Source organism: Mytilus californianus, unplaced genomic scaffold, assembly GCF_021869535.1.
Source record: "Mytilus californianus isolate M0D057914Y unplaced genomic scaffold, xbMytCali1.0.p SCAF_1, whole genome shotgun sequence".
Taxonomy (NCBI): Eukaryota; Metazoa; Mollusca; class Bivalvia; order Mytilida; family Mytilidae; genus Mytilus; species Mytilus californianus.
The window spans coordinates 12,025,821-12,047,709 of record NW_026262581.1 but is presented as its reverse complement, the minus strand read 5'-3'; the positions used below and the strand labels follow the sequence as shown (position 1 = coordinate 12,047,709).

At 31.9% G+C, this 21,889-nt stretch overlaps 1 protein-coding gene across 2 annotated transcripts in view; it reads left to right on the top strand.

Annotated features, from left to right (window-relative positions):
- The window catches only part of LOC127700559 (uncharacterized), a 49,399-nt gene that overhangs the window by 10,004 nt on the left and 17,506 nt on the right, over positions 1–21,889 (top strand). For both annotated transcript variants that reach the window (XM_052204211.1, XM_052204139.1), the window contains exons 2-8: positions 5,448–5,487; positions 14,679–14,855; positions 16,783–16,898; positions 17,549–17,693; positions 18,305–18,495; positions 20,639–20,686; positions 21,428–21,536. In XM_052204211.1, coding sequence (XP_052060171.1) covers positions 5,448–5,487; positions 14,679–14,855; positions 16,783–16,898; positions 17,549–17,693; positions 18,305–18,495; positions 20,639–20,686; positions 21,428–21,536 — 826 coding nt within the window. The remainder of the gene's footprint in view (positions 1–5,447; positions 5,488–14,678; positions 14,856–16,782; positions 16,899–17,548; positions 17,694–18,304; positions 18,496–20,638; positions 20,687–21,427; positions 21,537–21,889) is intronic.

Here is a 21,889-nt window from a genome sequence, read left to right as displayed (position 1 = left end):
AAACAATTAAAACAGGAAAACCAACAGTCTAATCTATATAAAAAACAATGCAGCGGGTTTAAATGTTTTAACAGGCACCAACCTTCACCCTAACCTGAAATAGTAGTGTAACATTACAACATAGAAAGACACACTTTAAAATATCAATTGAAATGGCTTAACTCAATCAAAAAGACATATTAATAAAAACAAAAAAACATACACTGAACGAATAAATTTGATCTATGACACAATGTCAAAAAGACAACTATAACCTTGGAAAAAATGGCGTTAAATAAAATAACGTACACAGGTAGATTTAAATATAATAATTTGGTTGTTAGGAGTACGAGATATTTTGACAAAATAAATATATTTGTTGTTCATAGTACAAGAACATATCTGTCTGGCAGGTATCCTCTGATCTTGACCTCATTTTCATGGTTCATTAATCAATGTTAAGTTTTCCTCGTTAAGTTTGTTTCTTAGATACTATATGCAATAGGTCAACTATATTTGACCCATGGAATGATTGTAAGGTGTACATGTCTGTATGGCAGGGTTCATCTGACCTTGACCTCATTTTCATGGTTTCATTGGTCAATATAAATTTTTCAAGGTTTGGCCTGTTTCTTGTATACTATAAGCAATAGGACAACTATATTCGATGTATGGTATGATTGTAAGGTGTACAAATATTTCTGGCTTGGTTTATCTGACTTTGCCCCCATTTTCTTGGAGCATGTTAAGTTTATGTGATACATGTAGTAAAACTTCATATTTAGGACTATCAACATAAAATCAATGCTCAGTAATTTAAAGCAGGTGAGACATTTCAGCGTGTGCACTCTTGTTAATAGACAGTCAGTATCCTATAATGACTGTTTGTTCTTTTTTTTACTGTCAATACATCCTGTAATGAACAATTACTCTTTATAGATTGTCAATATCCTGTAAAAAAACAATTGTTCTTTGACTATCAGTATCCTGTAATAATTGTTTGTTCTTTATTTACTGTCAGTATCTTGTAACCGCTGATAGTTCTTTATTGACTTTCAGTATCCTGTAATGAATGATTGTTCTTTATTTACTGTCAGTATCCTGTAATAGGTGATTTTCCTTTTTTGACTGTCAGTATACTGTAATGAATGATTGTTCTTTATTAACTGTCAGTACATTGAAATGAGTGATTGTTCTTTATTGACTGTTGGTATACTGTAATGAATGATTGTTCTTTGACTATCAGTATTCTGTAATGAATAATTGTGCTTTATTGACTGTCAGTATCTTGTAATGACTGATTGTTCTTCATTGACTGTCAGTCACCTGTAAGGAATGATTGTTTTTTATTGACTGTCTGTATCCTGTAATGGGTGATTTTTCATTATTGACTGTCAGTATCCTATAATAGGCGATTTTTCATTATTGACTGTCAGTATCCTGTAATAGGCGATTTTTCTTTATTGACTGTCAGTATACTGAAATGAATGATTATTCTTTATTGACTGTCAATACATTGAAATGAGTAATTGTTCTTTATTGACTCTCAGTATCTTGTAATGACTGATTGTTATTCATTGACTGTCAGTCACCTGTAATGAATGATTGTTTTTTATTGACTGTCAGTATCCTATTATAGATAATTTTTCTTTATTGACTGTCAATATACTGTAAGGAATGATTGTTCTTTATTGACTGTCAGAATACTGTAATGAATGATTGTTCTTTGTTGACTGTCAGTATCCTGTAATAAGTGATTTTTTTTTATCGACTGTAAGTATTCTGTAATAAGTGATTGTTCTTTGTTGACTGTTAGTTTACATAACTGTAACGAGTAGGTGATTGTTCTTAATGGACTGCCAGTATCCTGTAATAAGTGATTGCTCTTTATTGACTGTCAATATACTGAAATGAATGATTTTCTTTATTGACTGTCAGTATACTGCAATGAATGATTATTCTTTATTGACTGTCAGTATCCTGTAATAAGTGATTGTTTTTTATATACTGTCAGTATTCTGTAATAAGTGATAGTTTTACATAACTGTAATGAGTAGGTGATTGTTCTTTATTGACTGTCAGTATCCTTTAATATGTGATTGTTCTTTTGTACTGTTAGTGTACTTTAATGAATTATTGTTCTATTGACTGTCAGCATCCTGTAATGCAAGTTTGTTCTTTATTGACTGTCTGTATCCTGTAATAAGTGATTGTTTTTATACCCCACGCAATGAGTTGCGGAGGGTATAATGTTTTTGACCCATCCGTCCGTCAGTCCGTCCGTCCGTCAGTCCTGTTTCTTGTCATCGCAACTCCTCTCAAACCACACAACAGAATTTCAAGAAACCTTTTTAGATAAAAAGGATATATTATGTAGTGTTGCATATCGACAGGAAATTACAATTCAATTTTTTTTCTAGGAGTTACGCCCCTTTGAACTTATTTGCTTCAATGTACTACTGCAACAGTTTGTCATCTCAACTCCTCTGAAACCACACAACAGAATTTCATGAAGCCTTTTTAGATAATAAGGACATACTATGTAGATGTGCATATAGACAGGAAATTACAATTCAATTTTTTTTCTGGGAGTTATGCCCCTTTGAACTTATTTACTTTAATGTACTACTGCAACAGTTTGTCATCGCAACTCCTCTGAAACTACACAACAGAATTTCATGAAACCCCTTAAGATAATAAGGACATACTATGTAGATGTGCATGTCGACAGGAAATTACGATTCAATTTTTTTTTATAGGAGTTACACCCCTTTGAACTTATTTGCTTTAAGGTACAACTTCAACAGTTTGTCATCTCAACTCCTCTGAAACCACACAACAGAATTTCATGAAACTTTGTAGATAATAAGAACATACTACGTAGATGTGCATATCGACAGGAAATTACGATTCTTTTTTTTTTCTAGGAGTCACGCCCCTTTGAACTTATTTGCTTCAATGTACTTCTGCAACAGTTGTCATCTCCACTCTTCTGAAACCACACAACAGAATTTCACGAAATTTTGTAAATAAGAAGGACATACTATGTAGATGTGCATATTGACAGGAAATTATTATTCAATATTTTTTCTTATACAATTTTTTTTTGTTACACTTATTTAATTTCTCCAATGACAATGTGGGGACGTGGGGTATGTGAGCGTGCTCACTAAGGTTCTTTAATTATAGACTGTCAGTATTCTGTAATAAGTTATTATTCTTTGTTGACTGTTATTGTAAAACAATAACTATAATGAGTAGGTGATTGTTCTTTATTGACTGTCAGTATCCTGTAATTAGTAATTGTTCTTTGTTGACTGTTAGTTTACTGTAATTTAGTATATATTTTTTTTATTGACTGTCAGTATACAGTAATTAATGATTGCAGTTAGTGAATGATTGCACTTAATAAACTGTAAATATGAAGTTAAGATAATTTGTTTTGATGACATTTAGTGTCTTGTGTAAGTGTTTATATTCCAGATACTGATAATATTTCCAAATATATGTGGTTTCTTCTATCTATCGTTGATACATTGAAATTTTAGGAATAACTGAACTTGATTTATTTTCTTTTTATATAAGGAATGGTTGTACTTTATCTATTGTATTAATAATTAAGTAAATGAGATCTGTATGTGCTTGGTCGTAAAAATACAATTTAACTGACAATAAAAGTCAGAAAAACCTGCTACACCATTATACATTGAAAGCTCAAAAATAAAAGAGATTAATTTCTCTGTAAGCATGAGAATGAAATGTAATTCTCTTCAGCAATTATGATACAATATATTGCTCTGAGATATTTGAAATGTAATGATTTTTTTTCAAAATAATGTCAGCTGTACTCTGATTTCTGTTTACTCTTGCGAGGAGGAGATTTATTGACATTTGTGTTGCCACCTACGATATGATGCTCTAGTACATAAGGAGCATCAATTAATAATCCAATTAACTTTGTATCTGAAGTGTGTTGTTTCTTCCTTCTTTGCTGTAAAGTTAATTGTATAAGTGGCATTTTATATTCTCCACTTGACTCCATTTGGTGAAGGGACTTTTATCATTGAATATGTGAAGGAAATGCTTGTAGAGATCAGAATGACACTCATTAGCAGTTGTTTTTTTAAAACTTAACTTATAAGCTAGGCCAATAAGGAAGTTTTATGAAAATAAAATATGTAGTAAAAACAGATGGTTAGTCTTATAGTAAATGCATAATGTATTAATTAGGTCTCACTGTATGAAACAGGATATGATTTTACTGTATGTCACAAAATGGATACATACCTATTTATTAAGCAAATATGTATTTTTTTACATTTTGAGATAAACAATCATAATTCAGTGGTTATCATTTGTTGCTGTATATTATATTTGTTTTTTGTTTATTGTTTTGTCCATAAATCAGGCCTGTAGTTTAGTTTTCTCGTTTGAATTGTTTTACATTTGTAATTGGGTCCTTTCATAGCTTGCTATGTGGTATGGGTTTTGCTCATTGTTAAAGGCCTTAGGATGACCTATAGTTGCTAAACTTCTACGTCATTTGGTCTATAGTAAAGAGTTGTCTCATAAGCAAGAATGCCATTTTTTATGCCCCCGCCGTAGCATCATCTGTGTCCCTATGGACACATTCCCCATTTGTTTTGTTTTTATAAAAATGAAGTATATATATTGTATGTAAAGTTTCGAGAGATTTCATTAGGTAGATTGCAATGCATTATCCCTATACTAAAAATCCAAGTTGAAACATTGTCTTGAAAATACATTGATTTTTGAGTTATCAAACTCAAAGAAAGAGTATTGGAGAACTAAATGACTAACTACATTACAGGTATAAATCTTTATGAGGCCACCCTTAAAAATTCTTTGTATGATGTTGCCTACCCATGCCTTGTAGGTTTGGGTAGGTAGGTAGGGATTTTATTTTTTTGACCAACAACATAAGTAACATGTTTTAGACAAGAAAACGATGTAAGAGCAGGAAAAAATCTTTCAAAAAAAATTTGAACTCATTTGTGTCATAAATTTTTTTTTGGGTAGCCTGCTATTTAGTAGGGTAGGTAGGCAGCATCAAACAATTTAAATTTTATTTTTGGCCTGAACAGTAACCATCTTTTACATCATAAGTTTTACATAATATTCAATATTAACTGACCTTTTTATGATAATGATGCATCAACCAATGTACATATACATTGATTCTAATTAAAATATTTTTATCTTTATATTTTTAAAAAATGCGACCTTGTCTTGTCTCCATTTCAATGTTAGCAGTTAGTGGTGTAAATGAATGTTTAGGCCCAAATAAAAACAATGTTAATTAGAAAGTCTTACCTACTCTATTTTTGTATGCCTCACAATGCTTACCTATAAATTGTTATTGATAGTGAATTGTGAGAGACTTTCAATCTTATAACTTCTATAAGGAGAATATAAGTTAATTGATTACTGTAATTTTGTAATTACAGGCTGGCATTGGATGTACTGTGTCTTACAGCTCTAAACAAGGTAATTATGCACTAAAGAGATTCATCTGTTTTTACTCTGTGGTCTACATTTCATATATCTGTAGTTATAATAGGATCATCTAAACTTGTGTAAATATGAATTATTGGGAATAGGTCAGCATCAAGCCAAAATAGATCACTGTAATCTACATTTCTCTCTACCTTGACTATGTTTAAGTTTAACCTGAGAGTTCATTTCTCAGTAAATATATATACATTGTATAAGTAATAGAATAATCTCAAGTAGATATTCAAACATTTTTGAGAGTAGGTCAGCATCCAGGTAAACATATGTCATTGTAACTTGCATTTCATACTGTATTGACCTTCAATACGTTTTTCATCTGTTTATATCTTGGTAAATATAAATAAAAGGATCATCTTAAATTTATTTAGAGATGTATTGTTGGCAGTAGCTTAGCATCATGGCAGAAATAGGTCACGATGACTAAGATTAAATGCTTTATTGGTCAGAAAATCATTTAAATTATGAAAAGATGCATCTTTGTGAGTAGGTCAACTTCCAAGGCAAATTAAGCTACTATGACGTACTGGTATATACAATGTTTTCTAAAATTTAATCATTTTAACATAATATGAGGCAGGTGCTACCTGATGAGCTGCCAAAGGTTGGTGCATGTTTGTTTTAGTAATTCTAATTTTCGCCATGTTGTTGAAGCTTATTTAGCATTATAGTAATAAGTACCCTCCTGTAGACTAAAATCAATCCTTCTACAAGTTATGCTTTCCTTTAAAGCATATGATACAGAATGACACAAACTTGTAGGTTACTATGTTAAACATGTTGGAGTTCTTGAAAAAATAGTGAAAATAAATCTATCATTTCTTGGTCTACTTTTTGATGACATGTTATGTACGGCTCCTCTTTTTAATGAGATGTGTGGGAACAAATTGAAAAATCGTTTAGGTTTATGTAGGTCTACAGTAAGGTATTTTGATCTGTAGATAGCTTTTTAAACTTTATGCAATGTAAATATTTGTGGAAATATATATGTTATGGTGAAGTATTTATACATATGACAAAGGTATATGGATAGAATTGAATCAATTATTTCCTTTTATGATAAGTTTAAAAAGCTCTCGTCGAAACTTTATTTTGCTTTACTTTTTTAATCTTTCAAAAATTACTATTTTTTTTTATTACTTATTAGGTAAAAAACAAACCAATTGTTCAGTCTTATTACACAATTATTGATATGATTTTACCATAGTAATTAAAATAGAGGTTAGGTATATAGGTCAAACAACACAAAAACCAGAGGCACATATGGGTTTACATACAGACCTCATGCAACAATAGACAAATGTCTAAAACAATGTGTCAAGCTCTATATTGCCCAGAGTCTAGAAATGTTGAGAATAAATGTTATAAACATTATAAGAGATTTACCATCAACACCAAATTCCCTGCAGGACAAAAGACGTTATTAGAAAGCAAAGACCAAATATCTCTTCCAACAAGCTTCCTGACAAAGAACCAGTACAAATATTTGCTGGAGCTAAACTTTTTTTTAAGATCTATAATCCGTGTTTCTTTATAGCCTACCAGTGGAATAAAAAATGTATATAAAAAAAACATAAAACAAAGAAAAAAATAACACTTAACTCTGAGTGAGTCTACTAAATATTGTTAAAATAGATTGATTGATTGGTATTTAACGCCACTTTCAGCACTATTGTGCTATTTTGAGGCAGTCAGTTTTTATAGATAGGGGAAGCCAGAGTGCCCATAGAGAACCATGGACATCTTGTAGGAAAACTGACAATGTGTCGATCAATTATTTTTAAAAGAGTTATGCCCCTTGGAAATATTAATTATATGGAAAATTGCATTATTAGCACTCTCATGTGTACAATTCTTGCCAGATTTTTATGAAACTTGTATCATAGGTTTATATTAGCAATTTCTTGGACGAGTTGGAAAATCAGTGTAGATCAATTATTTTTAAAAGAGTTATGCCCCTTGGAAATATCAATTATATGGAAAATTGCATTGTTAGCACTCTCATGTGTACAATTCTTGCCAGATTTTTATGAAACTTATATCATAGGTTTATATCAGCAATGTCTTTGACGAGTTCAAAAATCACTGCCGATCAATTATTTTTAAAAGAGTTATGCCCCTTGGAAATGATAATTTTATGGAAAATTGCCTTGTAATCGTTCTCATGTGTACAATTCTTGCCAGATTTTTATGAAATTTATGTAATAGGTTTATATCATAAATGTCTCAGACAAATTTGAAAATCAGTGCCAATCAGTTATTTTTAAAAGAGTTATGCACTTTGAAATATTGATTATATGGAAAATTGCATTGTTAGCGATCTCATGTGTACAATTCTTGCCAGAATTTAATAAAACTTTTATCATAGGTTTATATCAGCAATGTCTTTGACACTTTCGAAAATAAGTGCTGATCAAATATTTTTAATGAGTTATGCCGCATGGAAATATTAATTGTAACGGAAATCACATTGTAATTGCTCTGAAGCCTTCATTTCTCTAAGATATTTATAAAATATTTAAAGAACAAAAAAAAAGTGTTTTGTTTTTAGTAATGGCCCTTGTACCTTGGATAGAAAAAATATGTGCAACCCTGGGGACACTGGAACACTGTTCTTTTATTTATCATGAGATGAGGCTGCAATTCATTGATGACTAGAGTTTAAAATTTAGATATGGAGAAAATCAATGTTTTGATGATAAAATTAGGGAGCTACCATTTGATTTTATGGGGGGGGGGACTTGGATAAAGGCAGGACAGGAGTTTTGAGTAAAAAAAAAAGGCAGGATGAGCAACTTGGCAAAAAAAAAAAGGCAGGATGAAAATTCATGTAAAAAAAGTCAGTATAAACTAATAAAAAAAAAAAGGCAGGACTAAATAGAGTGAAAAATAAAAAGGCAGGACAGAGATTACAACTAGAAAAAAAGGCAGGGCAGAATTTTTCATCCTAACCCCCCATAAAAATCAAATGGTAGCTCCCTTATGTCTCACAAACTTGATTTTTATGTCATTCCATTAATTTTTAAATGAATATTCTACTAAACCATGAAACCATTTAAAAAGTTCCATTTTATTAGCTCACCTGGCCGAAGGGCCAAGTGAGCTTTTCTCATCAATTGGCATCCGTCGTCCGTCGTTGTCGTCGTTAGCTTTTTACAGAAATATCTCCTCTGAAACCACTGGGCCAAATTTAACCAAACTTGGCCACAATCATCATTAGGGTATCTAGTATAAAAAATATGTCCGATGATCTCGCCAACCAACCAAGATGGCCACCATGGCTAAAAATAGAACATAGGGGTAAAATGTAGATTTTGGCTTATATCTCTGAAACCAAAGCATTTACAGTAAATCTGACATAGGGTAAAACTGATTATCAGGTCAAGATCTATCTGCCCTGAAATTTTCAGACAAATCTGACAACCTGTTGGGTTGCTGCCCCTGAATTGGTAATTTTAAGGAAATTTTGCAGTTTTTGGTTATTATCTTGAATATTATTATAGATAGAGATAAACTGTAAGCAGCAATAATGTTCAGCAAAGTAAGATCTACAAATAAGTCAACATGACCAAAATTGTCAGTCGACCCCTTTAGGAGTTATTGCCCTTTATAGTCAATTTTTAACAATTTTTCGTAAATTTTTGTAATCTTTTACAAAAATCTTCTTCTCTGAAACTATTGAGACAAATTTAACCATACTTGGCCATAATCATTATTAGGGTATCTAGTTTAAAAAAATTTGTCCGATGACCCGGCCTTCCAACCATCATGGCTGACTTGGTTAAAAATAGAACATAGGGGTAAAATGCAGTTTTGGGTTTATATCTCTGAAACTAAAGCATTTAGAGCAAATCTGACAGGTGGCAAAAATGTTCATCAGATTTAGATTTATCTGCCCTGAAATTTTCAGACGAATCCGACAACCCGTTGTTGGGTTGCTGGCACTTGCTGCCCCTGAGTTTGTGATTTTACTGAAATTTTGCAGTTTTTTGTCGAGCCTGCGACTTTTGTCGCATATAGCTTGACATAGGGATAGTGATCCGGCGGCGGCGTAAGCTAACTTCTTAAAAGCTTTATATTTCAGAAGGTGGAAGACCTGGATGCTTCATACTTTGTATATAAATGCCTCATGTTACGAAGTTTCCGTCAGTCACATGTCCAATATCCTTGACCTCATTTTCATGGTTCAGTGACTACTTGAAAAAAAAGTTCAGATTTTTTGGAATGTTAAATTCTCTCTTATTATAAGTAATAGGATAACTATATTTGGTATGTGCGTACCTTGCGTACCCTTCAGACAGTTTTCACTTGACCTCGACCTCATTTCATGGATCAGTGAACAAGGTTAAGTTTTCATGGTCAAGTCCATATCTGAGATACTATAAGCAATAGGTCTACTATATTTGGTGTATGTAATGATAGTAAGGTGTACATGTCCAACTGGCAGGTGCCATCTGACCTTGACCTCATTTTCATGGTTCAGTGGTCATAGTTTAGTTTTTGTGTTTTGGTCTGTTTTTCTAATACTGTATGCAATAGGTCAACTGTATTTGGTGTATGGAAATATTTTAGGATGTTCATGTCAGTCTGGCAAGTTTTATTTGACCTTGACCTGATTTTCACGGTTCATTGCTCAATGTTAAGTTTTTGTGTTTTGGTCTGTTTTTCTAATACTGTATGCAGTAGGTCAACTATATTTGGTGTATGGAAATATTTACGATGTACATGTCAGTCTGGCATGTTTAATTTGACCTTGACCTCATTTTCACAGTTCATTGCTAAATGTTAAGTTTTTGTGTTTTGGTCTGTTTTACTAATACTGTATGCAAAAGGTCAACTATATTTGGTGTATGGAAATATTTAATGATGTACATGTCAGTCTAGCAGGTTTTATTTGACCTTGACCTCATTTTCATGGTTCATTGCTTATGTTAGGTTTTTGTGTTTTGGTCTGTTTTTCTTACACTTTAAGCAATAGGTCAACTATATTTGGTGTATGGAATGATTGTAAGGTGTATATGTCTGTCTGACAGGTATCATCTGACCTTCACCTCATTTACATGGTTGATTGGTCAATGTTCAGTTTTCCTGGTTAACTTTTTTTCTTAGATACCTTAAGCAATAGGTCAACTATATTTGGAATGATTTTAATGTGTACATGTCTGTCTGGCAGGGTTCAAATGACCTTGACTTCATTTTCGTGGTTCATTGGTCAATATAGAATTTCCATGGTTTGGTCTGTTTCTTTTATACTATAAGCAATAGGTCATCTATATTCTGTGTATGGAGGGATTGTATTAAAGGTGTACATGTATTTCCAGCTTGGTTTATCTGACCTTGACCTCATTTTCTTGGATCATAAATGTTAATGTGATACTTGTAGTAAAACTTTATATGTAGGACTATCAACATAAAATCAATGGTCAGTATAGTAGGCGAGACATTTCAGCGTGTGCACTCTTGTTGTTATTATCTTAGATATCATTATAATATCTAATATCTAATACTATTAATTATGATTTTAACCTTATTTTACACGATTTCCAAAGCATCAGTAAATACAGGTGAGCGACACTGGCTCTTGAGAGCCTCTAGTTAAACATATACCTAACAGAAACAATTTTAAGCATTTGTGATTGGTTGATTGCAATTACAGTGAGTATTTGTGGAATTTATATTTATCCCAAGTAAAATTTGTTTTCAAAGTACAGTCAATGGGCAATGCCACAGATTATTCTAAAATTTGCATATAACTAGGTCATTTTGAACTTTAATTGATTGATTGATATGGTTACTGGAAGCTGCTTTGATCAGAACACTGCTATATTTAAGTACTTTAGGTACCCTTTTTATGGCATTAGGGCCAGCACTGTCAACAATATTGGTAAAGTTTGTGATTAGGTCGAACAGGCCAGACACATTTCTGTGTTAATAGTTCATTATGTCAATGTATCCAAGATTAAGGTTAATGTAACTTAGAAATGACTGAAATTGAATAATTACTCACAAACGTTTCTTTAGAATGGGACCAAACTTAAATATATAGTCATATTGAGTTAAAGGTCAAGCTCATAGTAACTGAAAATTGTTTCTGATTTGTTCAACAGAAGGATTTTTTAAAAAGAAAACAGGAATATTACAATGAATCAGAGTAAGATTTGTGATTTTAGAGGCTTTTTCAGTTTTTAGGTCATTATTTAATATTTCCTTGTAAAATATGAACTCATCTGAATATATAGAGTTTGATAGGGGCAAATATAGGGTTATCTCAATTGATAAAAAGGACATTACAGTAATGTTCTTTCTTATATCAACTCCTTGGGTGAACTAGATTTATAGAAAATGTTGCTTTACCAAAGTCTCTTCTGAATAGTATTTCTAATCAGCTGCATTTTAGAAAGTACTTGGGGTTTGGGGGTTTTTGAGATGCTCACTATGGTTCTATAGTTATAATTATAGATCCCCTAGGGACTTGGGTCAGTCAGTCAGTCACATTCAACCATCATTCTGTCACACATAAGTTTTCTTCAAATTATTCTGTACTGCTTCAATGTATTGATAAATGTATGGTAAATATATGTAGTCATCACACAAAAGTTAACAATTAAAAGTTTTAAGTTTTTTTTTTTGTTAAATGATTTTTGTGGACAATAATGTGGCACTTGAACATAAGAAATTGCTTGAAAATATCAGTTTTCTACACTTTTTTTCTGTAATGCTTAAAACAATCGATCTTAAATTTCATATAGTCATGTGAAGAAAAATTACTGATTGAGTTTAGTTTTGTTCCTGTTGATTGATACTTTGAATTACAACAGTAACAACATTTTCCAATTTGATTTAAAAATGCACTTGACCAATTCAAATGTTTGTCCCATATACATGTAACAGTAAGCTCAATCCCTATTTGCTAACAAAGGACATTTAATCGCAAATGCAGTACCCTCAGAATGCTTGTTTTGTATTGTTAAATTGGAAATTTTTCTTCTAGCAATATGAATTACGTAAAATCTGTGGATAGATATTTAAGAACTAAAAATTACATTTTTGAAATCTTTTTCACCAATTTTATGTATGTTCCACATAAGTGGGTATCTGTTTTTAAGCTAGTAACATACTTTAAAAGATAAAAGAAAGAAATACATTATTTTTCCAATACATTGTGTATTTATTTAATGTTCAATTATCAAAATTTGGGACATCCCTGATTTACTGTTAAAACTGTTAAATGCAACATATCAAAGATAGCAGTTTTTCACTTTAATTTTGTTAAAGAATAAATTAGTGCTGTTAATATTTTCTGGTCTGTGGGAGCATAAAATATTCAATTTATGATTTAAACACTTTAATGAATACATTTATCCTATATTGCTATCAATTTATACTTCTTTTAAATGATAAAGATATATGTCTATGTATGAAAAATAGATAGGAATACAGGAAATTAATAAAGTATTTTGCTTTATATCTTTTCTATTTTTGAGCACATTCAGAGTTCGTTCCGTGTTTAAAGTCATGACTTTTGTAGTTATTTCTTAATCAAACCATATCAGTGCTATTGTTGCATGACTTGAATGTAATTACTTAGTAAGGAACTACATTTCAGGGCATCCAATACAGTTTTGATCCCACGGTGATTTTTTGACAAAAATTTGCATACAAGGTATTTTTCACCTTGTCAATGCAAATATGTAATAAAAAATATACCATCATGTGCTACTTTTAGAGATAAATGGATTCAAAATTTTAGACATTTGGAATATCTTTTTTTTACATAAGTATGCTCTAAATTTGTGTAACAATACTATGGAAATAATTCAGTTTTATTAAATTTTCAATATTGTAGAAAAAAAACACAATTTTTTGCCATATATTTATTTAAATAAAAAAAAAAATGGTGAATTAAAAAAAAAATTGGTACAAATAATCTTCATACATAATCAAGCCCAATGTCATTAAAAAAGGAGGGGTCCATGTACTCATTTTCAAGCTAATGATTAAAATCTGTCAAAAAATGCATCTTTTTTCAATATGTTGCAGTTTGACATCGTGAAAATAACATTTTACGTGAGCGACGTCATTACCTTCCCTGCAACTGTATCATATGCCCCTAAAGCAAATGTTAACAGATATTCACCTAAGAGAAAAAAAAATTCTATTATTGCCAAATTAAAAATCAATTACTTTATTGGTATAAATTATAATAATGTTTTGTGTGTAGCCTGAAAAGAATACCTCATAATGTGAGACTTAAAATGCCTACCAAGTTAGAGCTTTAGCTCTGTATATAAACCTTCATATTTCAGCTCTGTGTATAAACCTTCATATTTCAGCTCTGTGTATAAACCTTCATATTTCAGAAGTTAGAACATAAAAGAGCTCATTTTATGGTTCTTTGATTAATTTTAATTATTGGAGATAGGGATGTTTCTCTACTACTGTTTAAATTAGAGCATCTATATTGGATGAATGAATAATTGTACTTAAAGTTGTAGATATCCGCCTGACAGGGTTCATCTAAGTGCATTTTCATGATTTATTGATCAATGTTGAGTTATGGTGATTCTGACTGTTTCACAGGTACTATTTGTAACAGCTGAACTATATTAGGTGTATAGAATGAATGAAGGTATGCATGTCTGTCTTGACATTGTTCATCAGGTTTTGAACACTTTTTCATGTGACATTGGTCAATGTTGAGTTTCTAAGATTTATAGGTCTGTTTCTCAAATACTGTTCTATTTGGATGAATGAATGGTTTAAGTTGTAGATGTAGTTTTATTACTTTGCTGCTGATTTAAGAATTCAATATTGCCTTTAAAGGAGGTCAAACTTTACATTAAAACCCTAAGAAAAACTTCATTTTGCCTTTCTTTTTCTTGCCTTTTTTTCCATTTGAGAACAGAAAGGAACAAACCATGCAGAAATTATTTCACCTGTCAGATATAAAGATATCAATATTTTATGTTCTTAAATCGACCACTGAATTCAGCTTGCTCTTGGTTTCATGCAGCAGACATGATCTGCAGGAGAAATGTTTGAAATTGGAACTTTTTAAAAGGAGTCCCCATTTAATGACATCCACCACCATGCCTTAATGGTTTTGTAATAGGTTATCTACATTATAGGGACTGAAAAAAAAAGAATGTAATTTTGTATTTTTGTAGATTGTGCAAGTTTATCAGCTAATTTTCCAGAACTCTACCAGAGAGAAGATGGCCTTTATCCAGACAAACCTAGTTTGTTTGATTTGATACCAATTGAAGAAAAATGGACTGACAAATCTACAGGCAAACATTATATGTATCCTGGAGTAAATGTTACATTCAAAGTTCCACCAAATGGTATGATATTAATTTATTTTCAGTCACAAGCCGTGAAAATCCTATTTTGCCAAGATCTAGAGTAAGGGGCAAATCTTTTAGTTAGGTAAGATCTAGTTATGTGCCCCCATCGCTGGGGGGGGGGGGGGGGGGGGGGGGCTTATGGAGTTACATTTATAGTTAATCCAGACTTTACCTGTTCCACTCCAATTTTTTTCTAGTTTGGGGCCCATGTCAAGAAATCCTCGCTAAAAATTCCGGTCTACCTCCTACGGCACTCATTAGTAGCTAAAGATTTGATTTCATTCAACAAATTAATTTATGACCTTCATGTACGTGTTGCTTAGAACACGGCCATATACCAAATTGTCAATATTAATCATCCATGTATTTTGCTCTATGGGGTGTTTGCAGAATTTCAACGGAGGCAATTTCTTGGCATGGGAGAAAGGAAGAAAGACCATTCACAATTTGTCTTACATTTGTTTTTCTCTTTTTTAATGAAATAAAAAAAATAATAAACCTTTCAAATGTAGAGTTCATAAGATAAAAATACTCCCTGTGGAACACCTCCCCTCCCCCCTTTTTTTGTACTCTCTATTTTCAACCCTCGAATTAAGCTTTCCAATCTAATTAAAATTAAAACCTTGCTTTCTAACCAATCTATTCATGTACCGGACCGGCAACTTTCTTTATTTAATACGAAAATCTGCAGTGCCGTTATACACATGCATGTTGTTTGCTTGGAGTCACTGCACGAAAAGAAAGAAATAGCCTAACTCCAAGATACTATATTCCTGCATCACGTGATTTTTACCACGTGGAGCTTACATTTGAATAAATACCAAATATGGAAAGTGAAACTACAATCAAAAACATAAAGTCTGAAGGCACAAATAAGAAAAAGAATGGTTTTTTTTGCAAAGGGTGCCGGGTAATTCTCTCTGTGTTCAACATATACCATGATGAAATATTTGCCACTGCCCCTTTTCTGTTCTATGAATTCTAACCCTGAGTTTTCTATCTGTAACATGCCAAGAAATCCTCGCTAAAAATTCCGGTCTACCTCCTACGGCACTCATTAGTAGCTAAAAATTTGATTTCATTCAACAAAATAATTTATGACCTTCATGTACGTGTCGCTTAGAACACGGCCATATACCAAATGGTCAATATTAATCATCCATGTAATTTGCTCTATTGGATGTTTGCAGAATTTCAACGGAGGCAATTTCTTGGCATGTGCAGGCCCCCATTTTTAAAATCCTGGATCTACATCTGATCACAGAAGAGTTAGACAATCAGTGCTGATGGATATTTTGGGGGGAGTTAAGCCCAAGTGCTTTTGATATATACTGTGGATTCATTATTATTCGTGGAATTCGTTGGAAAAAATAAACCGCTAATTCAAATGTACAATTTTTCCGCATACTTATATGCAAACTTGACAAAAACCATGAAATAAAATATCCAGGAATATACAATTTTTTCACATCTAGGGAAATAGGTACCCATGAAAATAAATGTATCCACAGTAAATCAATTACTGTGGATTCATTCTTATTCGTTGGATACCAATTTTCGTGGATTTCGTGGGTACAGGTGAACCACGAAATTAAATGTTCAACGAATAGCAAATTTTCCATAGGCTTGTATGCAGACTTCGTCAAAACCACGAAATTAAATATTAACGAACATGTAAGTTTTCCTTAATCCACGAAAATTGGTACCCACAAAAATAAATGAATCCACAGTATCTAAGAAATTGACCTGTAGCCCTTTCACCAAAATAGTTCTTAACAGATTGTGATATATATAGTTATTCTATGAAAGTTTTATTTCATTAATATCTTATGGAAGGAATGCTCATTTGAAATATTCGTTGAATCTATCAGTAATATTCTGTTATCTTCTATTAATTAATAGTATTGTTTTGTAATAATTTTAGCAAGTTTCAAGTCTGTGAAAGGATTTGAGCTGATAGGAAGATCAACCAATCCAGATGATACTAGATGTTTTGTTTTTTCTTTTAATGGTTCTCAGTTGAATGCCAGTACAAAAGATGTAAGTAGAACTCTTCCTTGACTGAATGTCCATTTTAGCCAAGCATTTTCAATTTAATTAATTTCATGATTTTATAATATTACAAACAAATAGGATTATCTACAATATTCTAGTGCATTAAGTTTTATGAACACCAGGTAAGCAGTTTATAGCTTGTTAAAGTGACCAGAGACCTTCCTTTACCATCAACTCATTGTGCTAATTAGGTAATAACAGTTAAACATTCCCTTTTTCCTAAAAGATAAGGAATTTATGTGGTGAATTTACCAGAGACAGCAATTCCATTAGATGTTAGGAAATAACTAGTATAGCAAGGTAGAAGCCATATCTAGGACTAGCAATTGACTTCTGATCAAAGGAAGATTGCTATTATATGTATTGCATTTCTTTACCTTGTAGTAATGTCCTTAATCTGTGTAATATTAGAAAATTGAAGTTTTATCCTAAAATTAGTAGGGATCATTTCCAACTCATGGTCATTATGAATATCAAATCTAAAAAAGTTTCACAGAAGTTTATGTCATGTCTCCAAGGTTTTCTTTTCCCTGACTTCTGCTTAGTTTTTACCTCTCACAAATAAAATCAAGAGTGGAGTCATTTTCAAGATTATGAATATCCAATATGTAGTTTTGTTTTATTTTATTTTTTAGGTTGAAATCCAGTTTAGAATCTGGGCAATAATTGTACAGATTGAGACATTCTTTGATTTTGAAGTTTTTAGCCTTCCCAAGCCTCCGGAGAATGAACTTGATGGGATGTCTATAATAAAGACTGTTACAATGAATATGAGATATGGTAAGTAAATCATAGGATCTAAATACCTGTTTACATTCAAAGGAACCAAACTTTTTGTTGAGCCTGCATCTATATTTAGTTTCAGTCTGTGGTTAAAGTTTTTTGTTGAGCCTCAACGAAATTCGGAAAGGCTTGCTGTTTCTGGCTGCGGACATGCCAATGTATTAGTTTTGGTACTTTGATTTACATGTTATGGAATGTTAAGCAAGACAACTCATGCATCCTCTTGTTATACTTGATTGCTTAACATCTGGTGGCAACCATTTCATTACCCTGTATATTAAGGACAAGAACAAAAGAACAAGAGGTCTAATAGGATCTTTCTGCAAATGGATCAGCCAGGATGAAAGGGAAGGGGAATTAGGACTGCTACAAAAAAATGGGTGTGTTGAAAATTTTGCCTTGCAAGAAGCAACTTAAGACCCATCGGAGATTTTGCAAGGGTTCTTTGTGGCTCTTTCCTTACATGAGACATCACATAGTCAAAGAACGCCATTTGCAGGAGAATTGAAGCTTGAAATAGTTTTAGAGCAGATCTTAAGCAATTTTTACACTGCAATTTTTGTGGTGAGATAAACTTTCTAAGCAAACACATATTTTTGTCTTTTCAGATTTAAGTAAACCCTCAGCAGATTGGATTACAACTATAAGTTTTTATCCTAGTAGTGTTGACAAGTTGATATATATTCGCTTTGTGGAACCTCCTGAACAGTATAATTTCACACAGTTTGTTGTAAATTTGTGGAAACTTGATCAGCATAACAATGATGTGAAAATTGTCAAAAATGTAACAATATCACAGGTAATTATTGCTAAAGAAATGACACCTTTCCTCAGAATCAGTACCTGCTCATTTGAGTATTTGAATTTTTGCAACATGAATTGTCTCATTGTAATAACACAAAAGCTATTGTTCTCTGGAGTTCATTCAACAAGGGTATGGACAGGGGTAAGGGAACATGGCTATGAGGGGGTGGGAAGCAGGGGTCAGGTGGTAGGGAACCAAGTTGAAGAGGGGGAGTAAAAATAGGCATATTCTTGGAATAAAATTTAAAGATTTTCGTCTGGGAATAGGCGGAGGGAAGGGGGAGGGAATTTAGAGAAGAGGGGGTGGGAAATGGGATTTTGGGGGTAAGGAAGTGGGAATCAGGGACCACCTGTCTATCCCCTCTTCAATGGGAATTTCAAATTTCTCCATGAAAAACAAATCATTCATTGATTAATTTGGCAGTACAAAAAAATAAACTGTTAATGATGAAAATACATTCAATTTAAATACAAAAGTGAACAGCTCTTTCATTCATACTGTTAAAAGTGATCTGTACAAGTAGCTGTCAATCAACTTGCTAGAACATTCAGTAAGCAGTCTTAGCTTGAAATGGCTATTGGTGATATTTTTTGGTTACTGTAAATTCATAAATTATTGCTAGGTTTTTATTTAAGCGTATAATGCAACTAAGTCATTGTCGCAATAATAAAAACTCGCATTTTGATATATGATACATATATTTGTATGCAGATTTCCTGAAATCATAATAATACATCTCACATTTTTGTCTATTCTAAAAGAATCTCAATAATAAATGCATGCAATAATCTCTGAATTTAATTTCTGAATTTACAGTATATTTGTTGTTGAGTTGTTGTTTCATTAACTTATACTCCAAATCTCCTTTCATTCATATAGTCTAAAACAAGCTGTAAAGGTAGGTCTCTCAGTGTTTGTCATTAGTTTCCTACAACATTCAATGAGAAAGGTTGAAATAGTCTTTACAGGTAGAGGTCACTTGGTGAGGTCATTGTTCATTAGGAAGGATAAACAGATACTAGAAAGATTTGTCACACAAGAAGTTTGCAAATATTATTGTATTCTGATTATACATTTGGGCTAAAAAATGATTTACCTTCCTGTTTGATTTCAGATGCATTTTCCACATAAATCTCTTACATTCTGGATGAATGATTATTGTTTTGAGTGGACCAAAAATGCGAGACTTAGGCGTGCTATTTTTTGTTGTGACAGTGTTAACAATGTATTAGTTTGTGATTAGGTCAGTTTACGGGGAACCACTAGTGGTAGGTCAATGATATTTGTTATGCAGTTGTATGAGCACTGGCACATCTCATTTCCAAGGAGATTATTTGTCCCCTTCCCCTCAGTGATGACCTATTGACATTGAAACTTTTGATTAGTTTACATGTATTAGTTTGTGATTAGGTCAGTTTAAGGGGAACCATTAGTGGTGGGTCATTGATATTTGGTATGCAGTTGTATAAGCATTTGCACATCTCATTTCCATGGAGATAATTTTGGCCCCGCCCACTCAGTCATGTTCTATTGACTTTGAAACTTTTGCTTAGTTTACATGTAATAGTTTGTGAATAGATCAGTGTGAGGGGAACCGTTAGTGATAGGTCAATGAAATTTGGTATGCAGATGTATTAGCATTGGCATATTTAATTTCCATAGAGATTATTTGTCCCCCCTCCCTCCCCCTTCAATCATCGTTCATTGACTTTGAAACTTTTACATAGTACACAAGTTAAAGTTTGTGTTTAGGTCAGTTTAAAGGGAACCACTTATGATAAGTCAATGGTATTTGGTATGCAGTTTTATAAGCATTGGCATTTCTCATTTCCATGGAGATTTTTTGGCCCTGCACCTTCAGTCATGGTTCATTGACTTTGAATGATTTACATAGTTTACATATATTTAAGTATTGCCACTTTAATTACAACAATTGCATTATACTATCAAAATTACAAAACGCGAGACATATCTCTGTGTCAACAGTTTATAAGTTACTTAACGCTGAATTATTTACAAAATTTTCAAGCCAACAGCATGTTTTCATAATTTTTAAATAAATATAAATAAAACATCTGTTTTACAAGGTTACATTGTACAAGGTAGTGCTAATTTTTAAGAGATATTTTAATTTCAGTATGAACATTATTTCCATGATGTGCCACCAGGTCGATATAAAGTAAAAGTAAGTACAAGCTTATGTTAGAAAAATATTTATGTTTATATTTTTAAACATTGAAGGCCTGTAGTAATCAGCTTTTTTAAAAACCTTCACATCAAATTTGAGCTCTCTAACTTTATATCCCCTTGATGTTGGGTAATGAAACTTGGCATTATAATTCACAACTACTGGAGACATTGAACCTTTTAGAGTTTGTGGATGAATTAGTGGGTCATCTGTAAAATTTCTGCCTCCCATGGGTATAAGCTGTGTTTAAATTGAATAACCAATTCTGTCTGATTATTGTTTTTAGACATCAATAACTTTGTCAAATATTCATAGAATTTTATGAAACTTGAACAGAAGCTTCTTCAAGATCAAAAGATAACCCTTTGTATTTTACTGCTAACTGATAAAATTGAGAATGGAAATGGGGAATATGTCAAAGAGAAAACAAACCCTGAACTTAGTTTTATGGTAGTCAACATTGACAGCATTTACAGTCACAAAAAAATGAAATGGTAATGATATTATGAGGTAGATTTTCAAGTCAGCTTAATTGTGCTCTGTTCAATGTTCAATGTTTGATATAGACATTCGACATGTGCTTAGAAAGATTGCTAGTAAAATTATCATTAAAATATGGATTTTTTATAAATAATTCTGTGTTTTGAAAAATTAATAGGAAAATGCAAAATAGATACTGTTGATAAAGAAATTAAAAGCAGGTTGTGAAAATAATAAGTTTTTTACTTTTTTCTACAGGTTGAACCCAAGAGTTCCTATGCAAGTGGACAGTGTTTTTGTTTTAATACTAATGGTGTTTGTGTGTCATGTGCTAGGACAACTACCAGGCCTATCATTATAGAGAACTGTAAGTAGATTTGAACATTTTTTCATTGAATAATTCATAAAAACATAATTATCTACTGTAAATTTAGAAATTATTGTGAGGTTTTAAATAATGCAAATAAGGCGACTGGGTGAGTTTTGTAATAATAAGAACTTGTATTCTGATATCTGATATATATATATCTGTATGCAGCTTTTCCAGAAATCGCAATAATTAATCTCTTATTTTTGTCCATTCTTCAATAAACAAAATAATAAATATCCCGCAATAATTTAAAAATTTACTAATTTTTATTTTAAAATTTCTTTCCTGACAGTTCAGTGATATTAAGGCATTATTTTTTCTTCCTTATATTAATCATTAGTTTTAAAAAA